Source organism: Pithys albifrons, chromosome 24 (genome assembly GCF_047495875.1).
Source record: "Pithys albifrons albifrons isolate INPA30051 chromosome 24, PitAlb_v1, whole genome shotgun sequence".
Lineage (NCBI taxonomy): Eukaryota > Metazoa > Chordata > Aves > Passeriformes > Thamnophilidae > Pithys > Pithys albifrons.
The window spans coordinates 379000-393601 of NC_092481.1; the positions used below are offsets into that span (position 1 = coordinate 379000).

At 46.7% G+C, this 14602-nt stretch overlaps 1 protein-coding gene across 4 annotated transcripts in view; it reads left to right on the forward strand.

Annotated features, from left to right (window-relative positions):
* Positions 1–859: 859 nt before the first annotated feature.
* EYA3 (EYA transcriptional coactivator and phosphatase 3) overlaps positions 860–14602 on the forward strand; it is a 62929-nt gene continuing 49186 nt past the window's right edge. The window contains exons 1-2 of one of the 4 annotated variants that reach the window (XM_071576840.1): positions 7372–7389; positions 14479–14569. In XM_071576840.1, coding sequence (XP_071432941.1) covers positions 14561–14569 — 9 coding nt within the window. In that variant the 5' untranslated portion in view covers positions 7372–7389; positions 14479–14560. Of the gene's footprint in view, positions 972–1000; positions 1186–7371; positions 7390–10590; positions 14570–14602 lie in introns of those variants that run through there. The other 3 variants (XM_071576841.1, XM_071576842.1, XM_071576843.1) reach the window with 3 other exon arrangements.

Genomic DNA, 14602 nt, shown 5'->3' on the forward strand with positions numbered 1-14602 from the left:
TCGCCCCACGAGCCTCTCGCCGCTTCCGCTGCGCGGCCGCGGCTGCGGGAGTCGTGCGGGACCCACCGCGGGGGCGGCCCCGGGAACGGCCCCCGGGCAGCGCTGCCGCGGGGCCTGGCCGAGCCGCCGCACTGCCCCGCACTATCCCCGCACTGCCCGGCTCCGCACTATCCCTGCACTGCCCCCGCACTGCCCGGCCCCGCACTATCCCTGCACTGCCCCCGGACTGTCCCCGCCCCGTCCCCGCACTGTCCCCGCACTGCCCCTACTCCATCCCCGCACTGCCCCCGCACTGTCCCCGCACTATCCCCCCACTGTCCCAGCCCCGTCCCCGCACTGCCCCTACTCCATCCCCGCACTGTCCCCGCACTGCCCCTACTCCATCCCCGCACTGCCCCCGCACTGTCCCCGCACTATCCCCCCACTGTCCCAGCCCCGTCCCCGCACTGCCCCTACTCCATCCCCGCACTGTCCCCGCACTGCCCCTACTCCATCCCCGCACTGTCCCCGCACTGTCCCCGCCCCGTCCCCGCACTATCCCTGCACTGCCCCCGCACTGTCCCCGCACTATCCCCCCACTGTCCCAGCCCCGTCCCCGCACTGCCCCTACTCCATCCCCGCACTATCCCTGCACTGCCCCCGCACTGTCCCCGCACTTTCCCCCCACTGTCCCAGCCCCGTCCCCGCACAGCCCCTACTCCATCCCCGCACTGTCCCCGCACTGTCCCTACTCCATCCCCCCACTGTCCCAGCCCCGTCCCCGCACTGCCCCTACTCCATCCCCGCACTGTCCCCGCACTGTCCCCGCCCCGCCGGGCCCGGCCCCGCCCCGGGCTGTGACGCCACTGCCGGCGCCGCTCCGTGTTCCGGCGGGCCGAGCTGAGCGCGGGCGCTGCTGCCGTGTCCGTGCTCGCCGCTGCCATGTCCGTGTGTGCTGCGGGGCTCGGGCCCGGCTGCGGAGCCGCCTCTCGGTAAGCGCCGCTCGGGTTGTGCCCCAGCCCTGCCCTGCCCGTGTCCGTGCGGGGCGCGGCCCCAGGCCCGGGGCAGGGCCGGCAGCGGGGTCGGTCCCGCGTGTACGGCCGGGCCGGGCCGTGCGGGGCCGTGCGGGGCCCGGCGGGGCTGTGCGGCCGCACCGGGCACAGCTCACACCCATCGCCTGCGGGGGTTCGGCTGCCGCCCGCGCAGGTGAGTCCGGGGGCGCATCCGCAGCGCCGTGGGCAGTTGGGCTCCACAGGCCAGGCTGCATCCACAGCGGGACTACTGGATGCTCCTGGGGCTGGGAATGTGATGCAGAGGTGCTGGAGCTTTGATGTGCAGCAGCTCCGGCACGGAATGCCCCGTGAGTTTGATTGCTGTGCTGCGTGGTGTGGCCGAATGGTTTCCAGGCTAGAGCCAGTCCTTGATGGAGCATCCTACATGGTGGACTTGGCTTCAAGTACAGAGTGAGCTCTGCTTCTGGGATGCACTTAGTCTGTAGTGCAGTGAGCTCCAACTGGTAATTAAAAGTCAACATACTGACAAAGACAAGATTTTTATGATTATTATTATTTGCCACTTGTTTGATTTCCTTCAGTTTTGTCTGTTGTGGATTATCTTAAACTCCTGAAGCTGAATAAGGTATCTTTTGTTCAGAATCGCAATTCCCATGTCTCAAGTCACTGGTTTCATAATAAACTACTTTTAAAAAGCATGAAGATAGTGGTTTCCTCAGCTGCAAACCTACAGACCTGTCAGGCTGAACCTGCTGTGTTTGAGGATGTTCCTGGTCACCTCATGGTGTGATCCTTCTTACCTGTGCAGTTCTGCCACACAAACAGTGATTTATGCTCTGTGTTGGAAAGGTCACTGAGTTTGTAGTCCTGCAGTTTCTGAGCCATTTCAATTCCTGTGCAGTGTCTGCCTGCAGCTTTTGTTTCCCCCTCAGCTCTTCCTGCAGCCTCAGCATCTTGGGAACTGTGTATTGTTGGGTTGTGCAACACATTTCGTAGAAAAATTGTAACTTTTCAATCATTTGAATGAAAAACTGTCACAGAAGTATGCAATAGATGGAGTGTGTGTGTGTCTGTGTGTGTGTGTGTGTGTGTGTGTGTGTGTGTGTGTGTGGCTCAGCTTCCCGAAGGAAGGTTTGGGCAGGGCTGTCCCCACGTGCCCTTCCAGCCTGTGCAGTGGATTTTAGGTGAGGCTCAGCGTGTGCAGAACTGGCCCCACCGTTTCAGTCCTGAGGTTCATCTGCCACGGCCGAGCGAGCTTGGACAGTGCAGTAATTCACGAATAATTGGTGACTTTGGAAAGATTTGTGGCTTCTCAAAACTTTGCCTTGTAAATATTAGAATGTTGAATGAGCTTTAAGTTGAATATGTCAGAGGACACTTTATAAATGGGTTTCCATGTGTTGTGTGAATGGGTTGAAGCCCTTCTGCAGCAGATTAACCTACTGTTCTCCAAGTTCTGTACTGAGGAGTGGTTATAAATGGCTAAGCATAAAACTAGATAAATGTGCTGAAATACTTTAGTTAAATGAAAAGTTGACCAAGTAGTGAGTTCCTGTGTGAAAGTCATACTACACATGGAGGCACTGAAGGCATAAAGCAGATAATATGTCACTGGGACATGTGTAGCTCCATGCCTGTACTCTCAGTTAGCAGGACTAGGATTATTTATCTCTCCCTACAAGTCTCTGCTCTTTTTTTCCCTGAGAGCTGCTCTTAGAAAATGGACGTTTGATAAAACTTGTATTGGGTCAGCCACACCCTGTGATTGGAAAAGGAGCTGTCAGGATGGAGAACCTTTTCAGCCTGAACTGGAATTGTGTCAGGACTTAAATAATATTCTGTGTGTGTCCTTGCACCAAGCAGCATCTACAGAACACCCACCTCCAGACAGCATCAGAATTCTTGCAGGAGTTCTGGAGTGGTTTTGTCCCCTATACCGTGACCAGTGGCACTCACTGGTCAGTTACATAGTGAGGAAGGTCTTTTTTAGCTTTTTTTTGCTTTGTTTTACCTATAATTTATTCTCTTTCTTTGATCCTAATTTGTCTGGGATTTTTTCCCTTTGGTTAAAGGCCAGCAAACCAGCATCTCATCTCTGGTCTTCTCTGGGGGCCCATGTCTAGCAGTGATTCTGGGATGGGTCAGGGAGATGCTGTGACTGGAGACACTCCAGCACCCGAGAGGAGTAACTTCCAATCTGTTCTTTCTTCTTGCAACTGTCACCAGAGCCTCAGAGCAAGTGATGCTGCAAAGTCTTGGATCTCCTGGTGATGCCTTACCCAACCTGATGTTTAGGAGAGTGCTGTGACACAGCAGGGCATAGCAGCCTCTTCAGGATATGGTGTCATTGTGATTTCGTACCAATCCCTGCCCTGTCTTTTCCAGGTTGTCAATCACCAGCCCTGTAACTGAACAAGATAACTAGAAAACAAGCCTTATATTTAGAAAAATAATGTAGTATTGTGATGGAGCTGATTGGGAACAGTTTCCATCTCTTAAATAAACTTGGGGTTAGAGGTATGGATAGCTTGTTTTCAGAGGTGATGGAACAGTTCAGTTCTGCCAAAGATGGGTCTCTCCTGGGCTGAGACTTGACCCTGGAGCTGTTCTTGGATCCCAGGAGCTTCATTCAATGTGTTGCTTGTGTTTGAATACTGACAGTGCTGTTGAGAGTCACCAGCTGGAAGATCACAAAAAGCATGTGGCAGCTTTAAACATTGGGTGATGGTTCCTATTTCTGTACAGATCATGTGTAATTCAATTTCTGAAATTGTACAAACTAGTCTCATACTAATGTCTTTTCTTGTGAGTTTTTTTTTGTCCAATTCTCTTTGAGAGAGCTTAAGAAATTCTTTCTTAAATATGACCAATTTAAGATGATCAGGGTAGTAAAATACATATTCAGGACCAGATTCACTTGAAAAAGCAGGTGATTAATTTTTGTTCAGAACTGAAAAGAATGTAGCAGCTGTTTTCAAATGCACGTGGAAGTATTCTGGGTAGAACTTCAGATTCCATCCTGCTGCTCTTTCAGTAAAGGCACAGTTGTTCTCACCTACCTGTTAGGGAAAACATTGTCATAGAAAAGAGCCCTGTTGGTTCAGGGCTTTCAAATTTCACATGCAAGTCTGGGCCCAGTTGCAGTATATCTGGTGCTCTATAATAGCTCTTGAAATTTCAGAAGCTGTTGCCTCGATTATTCTGTGTACTTTAAAAATCCCCATTTCCTGTCAGTCCAAAACTTTTGGGGTACAGGAAGGGGAGCTGGTCATTCTAGAAGATAAAAGGTATCAAAATTAACAGGGGCACTCTTTTTCTTCATTAACTTGGCTAGTATTCTGACAAATACAAAGACACAAAATTTAGTTCTTTTTCTACTGTATGTATTTTTTTTCTATCCAGTGGTAAGCTGGCATGCCAAGCCTGCTGCTGTGTTGACCTTTCTGGATATGGGGAAAAATTAATTCTTCTGGCTTGAAAAATAAAAGAAGTTATGAAATACTTACTCTTGCCTGACCTGAAGAAAGTTAGAAAGTCCACATGAGTCAATGGTACCACTGCTGGCAGCATTTTACAAGGTAGCAAAAGCAGTTACAGTAATTCAGTGAATTATTAATCTGTGTGATAACCATCCAGCACCTAAAGAATTTAATTTATGCCAAGTAAAAACCAGCACCAAGCATATAAGTTTCTGTAATGAATGAAATTACTTTTTTGTGGCTGAGGTTATTAAAAAATCAAATACAGTCAGTCTTTACTGAGAGTGTTAGTTCTTGCTGAATTACTGGCAGAGTCCAATGTATGTCATGCAGCTTCTTGAAGGCTTTGGTATTGAGAGATTTTGGAGCTAAAAGACAGCAGAAAATGCTGTGGGCTCTTCTTTTCCAAAGGTTACCTGATATGCCTGGTAAGCAAGACACCAATTCCTTGTGCTGTTGTTCAGCCTGAAGTTGTGTCATCCTGTGGCTCTGCCCAGTCTTCAGTCCTGCTCCTCACTTGCCCAGAGCCCACTGAGAGCTGGGGCAGTGGGTTGTGCTGTGCTCCTTGCTTGGCCCAATTGTCAGATAGAAGTGGTGGTGAGTTAATGGGTTGTCAAGTTAAACACGCTGTGATTCCCACTGCAGGAGTTTGCATAATGGTTCACCTTGAACTGGTGTCAGCTGGAATGAAAATGCACTATCTCATCTCTGGCCACAGCTCAAGTGGTCACAGATCTGGTAGTAAAGCAATGACCAGGTTGTTCATCTGCCTGCATTCATCTTGCACTCCAGATTTTCTGCAATCATCAGGCACTTCAGGACATACAGCACTGATTTTGCTGGGATTTGTTATCCAGTTAGGGATTAATTCTCCGTGTTAAGGTCTGAAGAAAATACAGGGGAATGCAGGTATCTTCCTGATCTTGTTTGTTTTCTCCTGGAAGCCACACTTGCACAGCCCAGAAGGTACTGCTTTATATGATGCCTTAAGCAGTGAAGGTAATTCCTTTCTTATTTTTTGTATTTGGTTTTTATGTGTTGGCAAGTGTAAAGCACATGCTGTGGAAAGGAGCAGACACAAAGTTTGAGTCTCTTCATGTGCCTGCAGTTGTGTGAACCCTGAAATCTGATCTTTTTCTTTAGCTCACCTCCTGTTTTTCTTTTCTCCTTAAAAGCTGTAACTCAGGAACTGCAGTAAGTTTCAAAGCAAGCAAACAAGAAAATACTCCCCTCCCCCATAAAAACCCACCTTTTGTTTGTTTGTTTGGCTCTCAGTCAGGCCCTGTTGACTGTTTTGTTGCTCTTTGTAATAGATGCAGGTTTGCCGTGTGGCTGAACCTGGTACAGAGTCTGGGAGAGACCCTGTGATCAGGAACACTCAAACACAGCTGCTTATTGTATGGGAATGTCAGACCTTTCTCTCCTGTTTCCTTTGCCGTGTCTTTGGGGTGTGTCCCGTTCTTTCAGGGCCTTCCAATGATTGTTCTGTGCGTGTGGCGGAAGTTGAACACACGTTTGGGATTGCTGCATCCCTGGAAGTGTCCAAGGCCAGGCTGGATGGGGCTTGGAGCAACCTGGGCTGGTGGAAGGTGTCCCTCCTGTGACAGGAGAGGGGAATGAGATGGTCTTTCAGGTCCCCCAACCCAAACCATTCTGTGATTTAGTTCCCCTGTGCTGGTGTTTCTCAATGAACCCAGGGGCTCACTACTTGCAAAAAGCAGGTAGTGATCCACGTTGGGTTACTCAGTGTACTGCTTTTCTGTGTTTAGAAGACTTGGAAGAATGCAGGGAGCAGAAACTGTAGTAAAGAAGTTTCAAGTAAGATGTTCCAAAGACTGAAAGCTTATGTCACCACAGGTTTTTGTCTTAAAGTATATTTTTGTTTTCTGAAGAAGAGGGTTGTTAATTGATGAGTCATTGTGAGTAGAAGTTAATATATTTGAGTACTCTTGAACTGTAAATATTTTATGTGGGCTAAATATAAAGAGTTACTAAACTGGCAGTTAGATAATTCAAATAAATAACAACATGAAAGACAAAAAAAGGAAATGGGAATAGATGGAAGGCCAACAAGGAAGAGAAAGGAAATAGGAATGTGTCTTTTGCTGTGAAGGTTTTGTTGTGCTTACTGTAATGTCTTTTAGGGTCTGTGTAGAAACTTTGTGCTATTTCTGTGCATTTGAACATCGATAACTCAGAGACTTTTTGCTTGCATGTGAGTTGGTCTCTGATAGCACATGTTAGTTATAGTTCATACTGAAGAGAACATGATCTAACATGAAAGAAAAAGAGAATTCGAAGAAATGGGACCTTTAGGGTAGATTTTAAAACAAAAAGGTCTTCAGCCATTATTTGGCCAGAATTGTACCCAGTGGAGGAGATGGTGCTGTTTGTGAGGTGTTCATTCTTGTTTGAAACTTGGCTGATGTACCAAGAACAGAGAAGGACAGTGATTTTGTCAGTGAGCTGTAGCAAGAAATTAATCATCTACCATCTAAATCTGCATTTGTTTGAGACCTGAGCTGGCTGTAAATTTTGGGGTGGTTGAATTCCAAGTCAGATGTGTCTGTTCTTGGTTTGGGTTATTTGTGGCACAATAGTACTAATTAGTTGTAGGTACTAGTCATAGGTTCACCTAGGTGGGCCTAAATTTGAGTTTTTGAAGTTCAGCCTAGGCCTGGAGCTGTCAGCTGATCTAAGCTGGGCTAAGCCAACAGCTGACTCCTCCCAGCCAATAGTGTCTTATTCCATACCATATTACGACATCATTTTCCAGGGAAGTAGGATCAGTGTGGGAGTGGTTTGGGCAGTCACCCCACAGCATTCCTGCTGGGAGGACACACACACGGTGCAGTCCCAGGAGAGATGGGGAGGACCAGGCCCAGCACTGGCCCAGCAGTTGTTTTGGGAAGTAAAATGTTTGTTGTGGGTTCTTCTCTCTCTGCTCGGGTCTGGCTTTCTGGGGACTGAGTCTTCTAAGATAATTTGGGGTTAAAATAGTGAAATTTGTATGTGTATTGAGAAGTAAGGAATTGATCCTTGTTGCTTTTAACTTGTGTGAGTGTGTATTTGTACTTTTTTCTAGTTGTCTCTTTCTTTCTGTAAAATATATGTAGTTTTAGCACAGACGTGGCCTTAAGTTTCTTTTTTCTTCCCCTTTCTTTTCCTCCCTTTCCTCAGTGTTGGGAGGGAGGCTCTGACCCTCTGTCTTGGAGGGTTGGCAGTTTGCCAGCTCCAACCAAGACAATACTGCAATCGTAGCAATTATTTGATGGTGACCATGGGGAGTGACCCCAGGGCTATGCTGTGTGTGCCATCAGAGGCTCAGGGAGAGGATGGAAGGAGGCTTTCCTGGGATGTGGAAAGCTGGGGTACCACTGTACAGGAATGGACAAGCACACTGTGAGTGAAGGGGTTTATGAATGGGAACAGCACTACAGGTACAGCAGAGGAGCTGTTGGGTCTGTAGGTGTGGAAATCCCACACCCTGAATGTACTAGTGGGGTTATACAGGCAAGGCCTGGATCAGGGCAGTGACAGCATCAGGACCTGTTAAACTGAGAGCAGAGAAGCTGCAAATTTGGGAGAGTTACAGTGGCAGATTCAAACTACATGGACAGAGACCAGTTCTGTGCCTCATCAGGAGCTGAGGGAGAGAGAACAGTCTTCTGCTCAGTAAATGACTGCAACCCAATTTAAACTGTCAGGAGTAGTTCCTTTTTGGATTGTTGTGGTACATAGAACCAACTTTAAATGAGTAGAGGTGTGACTTGTAGCAACCACAGTACAATTAGATCCAACTGAGTAGAAAGGGACAGTAACCAAAATAAATCCAGCACATGGATATTCAATTTCAAGAAATTAAAATACCTAAAAATGAAAGCCCCCAAAGCATGAACAGATATGTCCAGAAAATGAGCAGCCTACTGGGAAATTGGAGGTTGTTTAAAAATTTCTGTTTCAGAAGCCAAGATACACTGTTTGAAAGCAAACTGATGTGTGCATCCCCTCCAATATCCCTGCATGGCTCAATGGGAAAGCTGGAGAGCCATCACGGGGAAGAGATGAGCATTTAAAAAATTAAAAGTGTGGCAGGTGAGAGAGGGAACAATGGGTACCACAACAGGCAAAATGTAAAATGAGAATTAAAAAGGGTGAAGAAGAAGTTGAAGAGGATCTTGCACTGCAGGCTCAAACTGGTAGTAATGTACTCTCCAAATTCATCAAGAGCAGGAATCCAGGTAGTGATTGTGTGGGACTGCTCAGTGGCCAAGGATGGTGGAAGGGGCACCTGAGGGGTGATATAGTGTAGTGGAGAAGCTCAGTCTGTTCCTTGTATTTCCTTGCTAAGCTAAAGGTGGGTTCTAGAGCATGTCCTGAGAACACCATACAGATGACTGACTGTTACAGCAAAAAGATGATAAGAGTTACAAAGGACAGAACCACTGGAAAGTGCAGAGTCAGTATGACTTCTGTGCAGGAAAATTGTGCCTTGTTAATGTCCTGGAGTTCTGTGAGTGCATGGGTTGATAGAAGCTACAGTTAAAATCAAATTTTCAGAAAATATTTGATAAATTTGTATTAAAGAAGCCAGGTTTTCTCAGGCTTGGAGAAGAGGTGCACTCTCAATGGAACCTGCTGGAAGCAGAGATTTGGACTGCAGAGCACCTCACAGGGTGCTCACAGAAGGTACCAGATGGCTCAGAATCTTGACCACTGAGGTTTGGAGAATGTGCAGTGGTGGACATTTCACCACTTCTGTGGGACACTCTTGCAATTCAGACTTCTCACAAGGTGAATAAATTCTTTTTCATTTTTGACTGGAATTCTCCTTGTTGTAATTTATTGCCACTATCTCTTTCTCTGGTCTCTTTAAATGAGTCTGGCTATGTCTTTTCTGTATCTTTTTTAGTCTGGCTTGAGACAAGCCTTGCTGCCAGGACTCACAGCTGACTCGTGTTCTACTTGTCCACCAGGATGTTTCAGGTTCTTTCATGCAGAGCTGTGGCCTCTCAGTTTGTTCCCAGCCTGTCCTGTTGCATGGGATTGCCCCATCCCTAGGGCAGCACACAACCCTTGCCCTTGTTGAACCTCCTTGGTTCCTGCTAGCCTGTTGTTCTACCAGGTTACAGCCCATCTGAATTACAGCTCTGCTGCTCAGGCTTTTGGACTGCACCTCCCCATTTGGTCTTATCCACAGATTCTTTTTTTAAAGATTGTTCTGTACTGTTGCACTTGTCATGATGGAGATGTTAATTCTGTGTCTGCTCTCATGTCTTGTGGGTAGCTTTGTGTTACGAGCCACTATTTCAATTGTAAACCTGTAGTCTCAGTCCTTTGAACCTGGCAGTCCAGGCAGTTTTCCTGGAGACAGGAGTTCTGTCCATAGTTTATACCTTCCCAGTTTGGCTGCAAGCATGACAAAGGACTTTGCATGTTGTAGTTTGGGATTATTATGTAAATTCTCTCCCCTGCCACTTAACTGCCCAGGCCAGCGGTTAACAAAAGAAGCAGTTAACTGTGATCGCTGGGGTGGGGGCAGGTTTGTCTCTTTTGGTTTTTTTTTGGATATTCTCCTCAGTCTTGGCTCGGCGGAACGGGGGAGTGGGGGCTCCAAGGAGGCAGGCTGCCCTGCTGGTTACTGCTGGGGTTTTCCCTGGCTGTCTTGCCGCTGCCTACTTCGGATTACTTTTTCCTGCCGTGCTGCTGCCTGCCTTGGATTTGCTGCTGGTTGCTCGTACCTTTCTGCTTCTTGGACGGGGAACACAGGGGGAAGAGACTGAGTCCATCTGAAAGCCCACTGCTCGTCTGTTTCGCTGGAGAGGGACTGAAACTCACTCTGCAGCCAGCGGGCTGTGACAAGGACACTTAAGTATAACCTTTTCTCCCGGAGGAAAACTTGCTGGGTTTTGTTCTTGTTTTTTTTTTTCTCTTATGGTGTTGGGGAAGTGGGTTGCACTAGTCTGTTTACATATATATATATATATATATAGCAGTTATCCTTCTTGTATTAAAATTCCTTTTCTTAAATTTGATAAAGAGTGGTGTGATTATTGAGGAGGAGGCCCCTCCCCTGCTTGTGGGTAAAACATTTTGGTTTTTCCCCTCAAACCGAGACACTGCATTACTGAAAGGAGACATGGAATATTTATAGCTCCTTATTCCACAGAGCAAATAATTTCATCAGAGAGGGCAGTCAGATTGGCCAGGCATGGTTTGCTTTTGGTGAGTCCATCCTTCTTGTTCCCAGTGTCTTGCTTGATCTTCATGTGCATGTGGATAATCTCTGCATGGGGATTTGTTCCACAGTCCCCTGAGACACTGGGAGGGGACAGACAGGTCTGACTGACCTCTCTTCCTTATTTCCTGTCTTGAAGGTGACATTTACCCTTTTCTAGTCGTAAGTCACCTCCCAGATTGATATGACCTTTCTAAAATGTTAAGAAGTAGATCTTTCTCCATCCTGTTTGGTTTTGCAGTTGTGTATGCCCAGTTTTCTTAAGGCAGCCTCCAACTTCACCTTTCTCTGCAGTTGTTGGTGTCTGGGAGCAGCAAGGACATGCTGGTCACAAAGACAAGCACGTGGGGTCAGGCAGGTGGATCCCCAGGAGGCAGCTATGGTCCATCTGAGGTGCCAAGTTTGTGGCAGGGGCCAAAGGGCAGAGCTGCAGCTTAGAGAGAGACCTTTGCTGGTGCCTCCAGTAGAGGTGTCTGGAAAAGCTGTCCCCAAGGTCACCAGCTGTACTGTCTGGGCTCTGAGCCCAGGTAACCAAACCCCCAGGAGGGGGTTGTATGTGCTGGGGGGCTCTAACAGGAGACACTTTATCTCTCCAAGCTCTGCTGTGAGGCACAAGAACTTGGGAGGCCTGAGAGCAGACTTTGGTGGTAAAGCCTGAAGCAAGGAAGACATTAAATCCCTCAGTCCTTCCTATGTTCTTGGTCAGTTGATTGCTCTCCTGCTCAACATCTCACCAGCAGTTTTCTTGGCCTGTTGCTGCCAGTGTGCTCATAGGAGCACTACAAGCCCTTCTTGTTGCACTTTGCATTCCCTGTCAGACTTGAGCCAGCCAAGATTTTGATCTCTGTGTGTTTCACCAGTTCTGGTGGAGTCCTCATAGGTAACAAGCCTTGACTTGAACTCCCAGATTCTTTCTTTTTTAGTTTAGTCAGAGGTTCTCTGTCCTGTCAAACTGTCCTCCTTCTGCATCATCTCCTTTTCCTGCCGTTTGGGGGGGAACTGTATTCTTGTGCTGTCCTTCAGGATCAGCCATTGCTCCTTTAGGTCTCCCCCATGGCACCATATGCATCAGATCAATCTTCTGAACAAACTGTGAGCAGGCTGTTTTTGTTATTTGTCATCTTCACTTTTCCTGTGATCTTGAACTCTTACAATGTCTCATCGCCACCTAAAAAAACGACCTTTGATGCATTGAGAAACCTGACTTTTGTTCCCTCAACCATCTTGCTCTCACAGCAGATGCTGAGGGAGTTAAAGTCCCTCTAAATGGGGGTCTGGTTTCTTCAGCTATTTAGGGATGGCTTCATTCACTTCTCAACATCCACCACAATATTCCACTTTCTTAGCTACCCTTGTTCTGTCCGTCATCCTGTGGCAGAGTTGGATTGTCTGAGCATTTCCTTCTCCCTGTCTTAGTTGTGCTGTCCCCTCTCTGTTGGATCTTCCCTGACAAAGCTAGTTAAAAGCCCTCTAACTCCATGAGCAAGCCCAGGGAGCAGAGGGCAGGGCTCAGTGGTCACTTCAAAGGCTGGAGAAGAGACAGTACCCTTGATGTTGGTGCTTAGATTGGGTTTTTCTGGCAAGTTTACCAGTAGTCTGAAGGAATGAATGGCCAGTGAAAACTCCTGAGTGTACTGATGTTGAAGTTTTGAGTTGTAAAAAGCCACACCAAGAGCAGAAGGGTATCACTAGCCTGAGTGATCAAGAAGTGGCAGAAGAGCTTCACTGTAGATGAAGTTACAAGAAATTAAGGTAATGAACAGAAGTATGGGTTAGATTGCTTTACCTAAATTAGGGGTAATTCATCTGGGGAAAAGCAGCCCAAACCCTTCCTTGCAAGAGGCTGAACTCGGGACCGGCGGTTGCAGTCTGAGTGTGAGGGCAGCAATGGGGCACTGCAGTGATCTGTCAGCAGCCAAACCAAACACCAGTGGTGCTGCCTGGCATTGGTAAGGGCATTGGAGACAACAGGCTAAGACATCATTCTACTTTTCTGTAGTAAAGCTGGGATTGCTGTGTCAAGAGGGAGCAGCAGAACAGTGACCATAGGGTCTGAAACAGATCCTTGGCAAAAGAGAAGCTGAAGGACCCTGATTTGGAGAGAGAATTCAATCAAGGTTCACAAAATCCCAAAGGCAGGGGATGTGCTCAGAGCTGAGCTGCTCACCTAGTCCTGCTGTACCAGGACTGAGAAAGCCCTTGGGAAGCTGGTGGAGGTGGCCAGGCTCACACATGTCCTGGAGGTGGCATGTGCTGATGCTGCTCTCAGGGACATGGTGGGCTGGGAGAGGTGCACTGTGTGTCTGCTCCAGGTGGGTGTTTTTATGTGCCTCCCCTGCCTTTGCCAGCAGGAATGATGCTGTGGGAAGCAAATGGTGTAATAAATCCACTTAATTAAAATCAATGGCTCCTACTGAGCAGCTAAGTGTTGAACACCATCATTTAAATGTTTTTTTTCCCCGTAAAAAATCTCAAATATCCAGTACTTTATTCTTAAATTTTTGGGGGGATAGGTTACTCTAGCAACTGATGTTGCTAAGACACAAATAACTACAGATTTTCTCAGAACTTATTGCACCCTGATAAACACCATATCTGCCTCTAATACAAAATAAAAAAACCCTAAGTTTACTCTAGTCACAACCTTATTAATAAAATCATGGTGAAGGTTGAGTACTGAAACAGTTTCTCTGGTAGAACTGTAGGTGCATTTCGTGATAGCCTCTGGTGCTACCTCTATGAATCTTTGATATATATGAGTGAAATATTTTATCGAAAATGAAGTTTAGAGCTGCATAATGTCATTAATTCCTTTTTATGATTAATGTGATTCAGATTTGCTCTCTGACTCAGAGGGATTTACAATGTTCAGTCTTTTGTTCAGGAAATGCCCTAATCTACTAGAATGTGTGTGAAGTGGCTTTTAGGAGTTAAAGGCAGTCTGTGCGGCTGTTGGGAAGTTTGCTTTAAAAACCATGGAAGTGAAACAGCATTGTTTCTTCTGTCCAGAGCTGAAGCTCTACAAGTTTGCCATTCATTTATCAATTCCCTGAAACACATCAATGTATTTGAGCCAGAGATTCTGAGTACTGCACCCTGTGTGGTCTTCAGAAAAAAATCCATCGGGTCTCACTGAAGTTACGTCCTCAGAAACAGAGGAAGGAATCAAATTTGTGTAATGTGTCTGTAAATCACTGTGCTTTGGGTTTGCTACTAAAGGTAGCAGCAGTTCCCTGTTTGTGTATCCTGCGGGCAGTGCACGCTGCTCTGCCTGACAGGAGTTGCCACATGATTTCTTGGGCTTGGTGGGAGTTGTTTTTCTTGAGGATGAACTTGTTATTTCCAAATCATCCTTTTGTAAAAGCAGTTCTTTTCCCCATTAAAAATTTCCCTACTGTGTTTCAAAATTAAATTGGAAAAGCATTGCATAAGAACTGGGAAAACAACCTGTGTGTGTCACTGGTCAAGCAGAGTGAGGTGCAGACAGCCCTAAAAGGATCTAAAAATTATGGGGAAATGCCTATGGAGCAGGCATTGCTTAAGGTAAAACTAGATTTGAATTTCCATATTAAATTTCAATTATTTTCTCATGTATTTCTTTCTTTCTTATTTATTTCTCACTGCCCAATATTTTTTTCATTTTAAGGTTATGAAATTTTAATCAGACCATGATTTTTCAGTCCTACAAAATGGTGTTTAGAGGCTTGTCATGGCCACTCACACCTTCAGAAACAGGATATACAAAGTGCCTTCCATGTAACTTTTACAGTGTTTGATTCTGAAACCTCCTGGTTGATAAAGAAGGGAAGAGAGAGCATGGAGAGAGAGCAGGAAACCATCCAGCAGCACTCATGGCAAAGGTTGGTTCTGGTCATCACAGTATTTTGCAGATA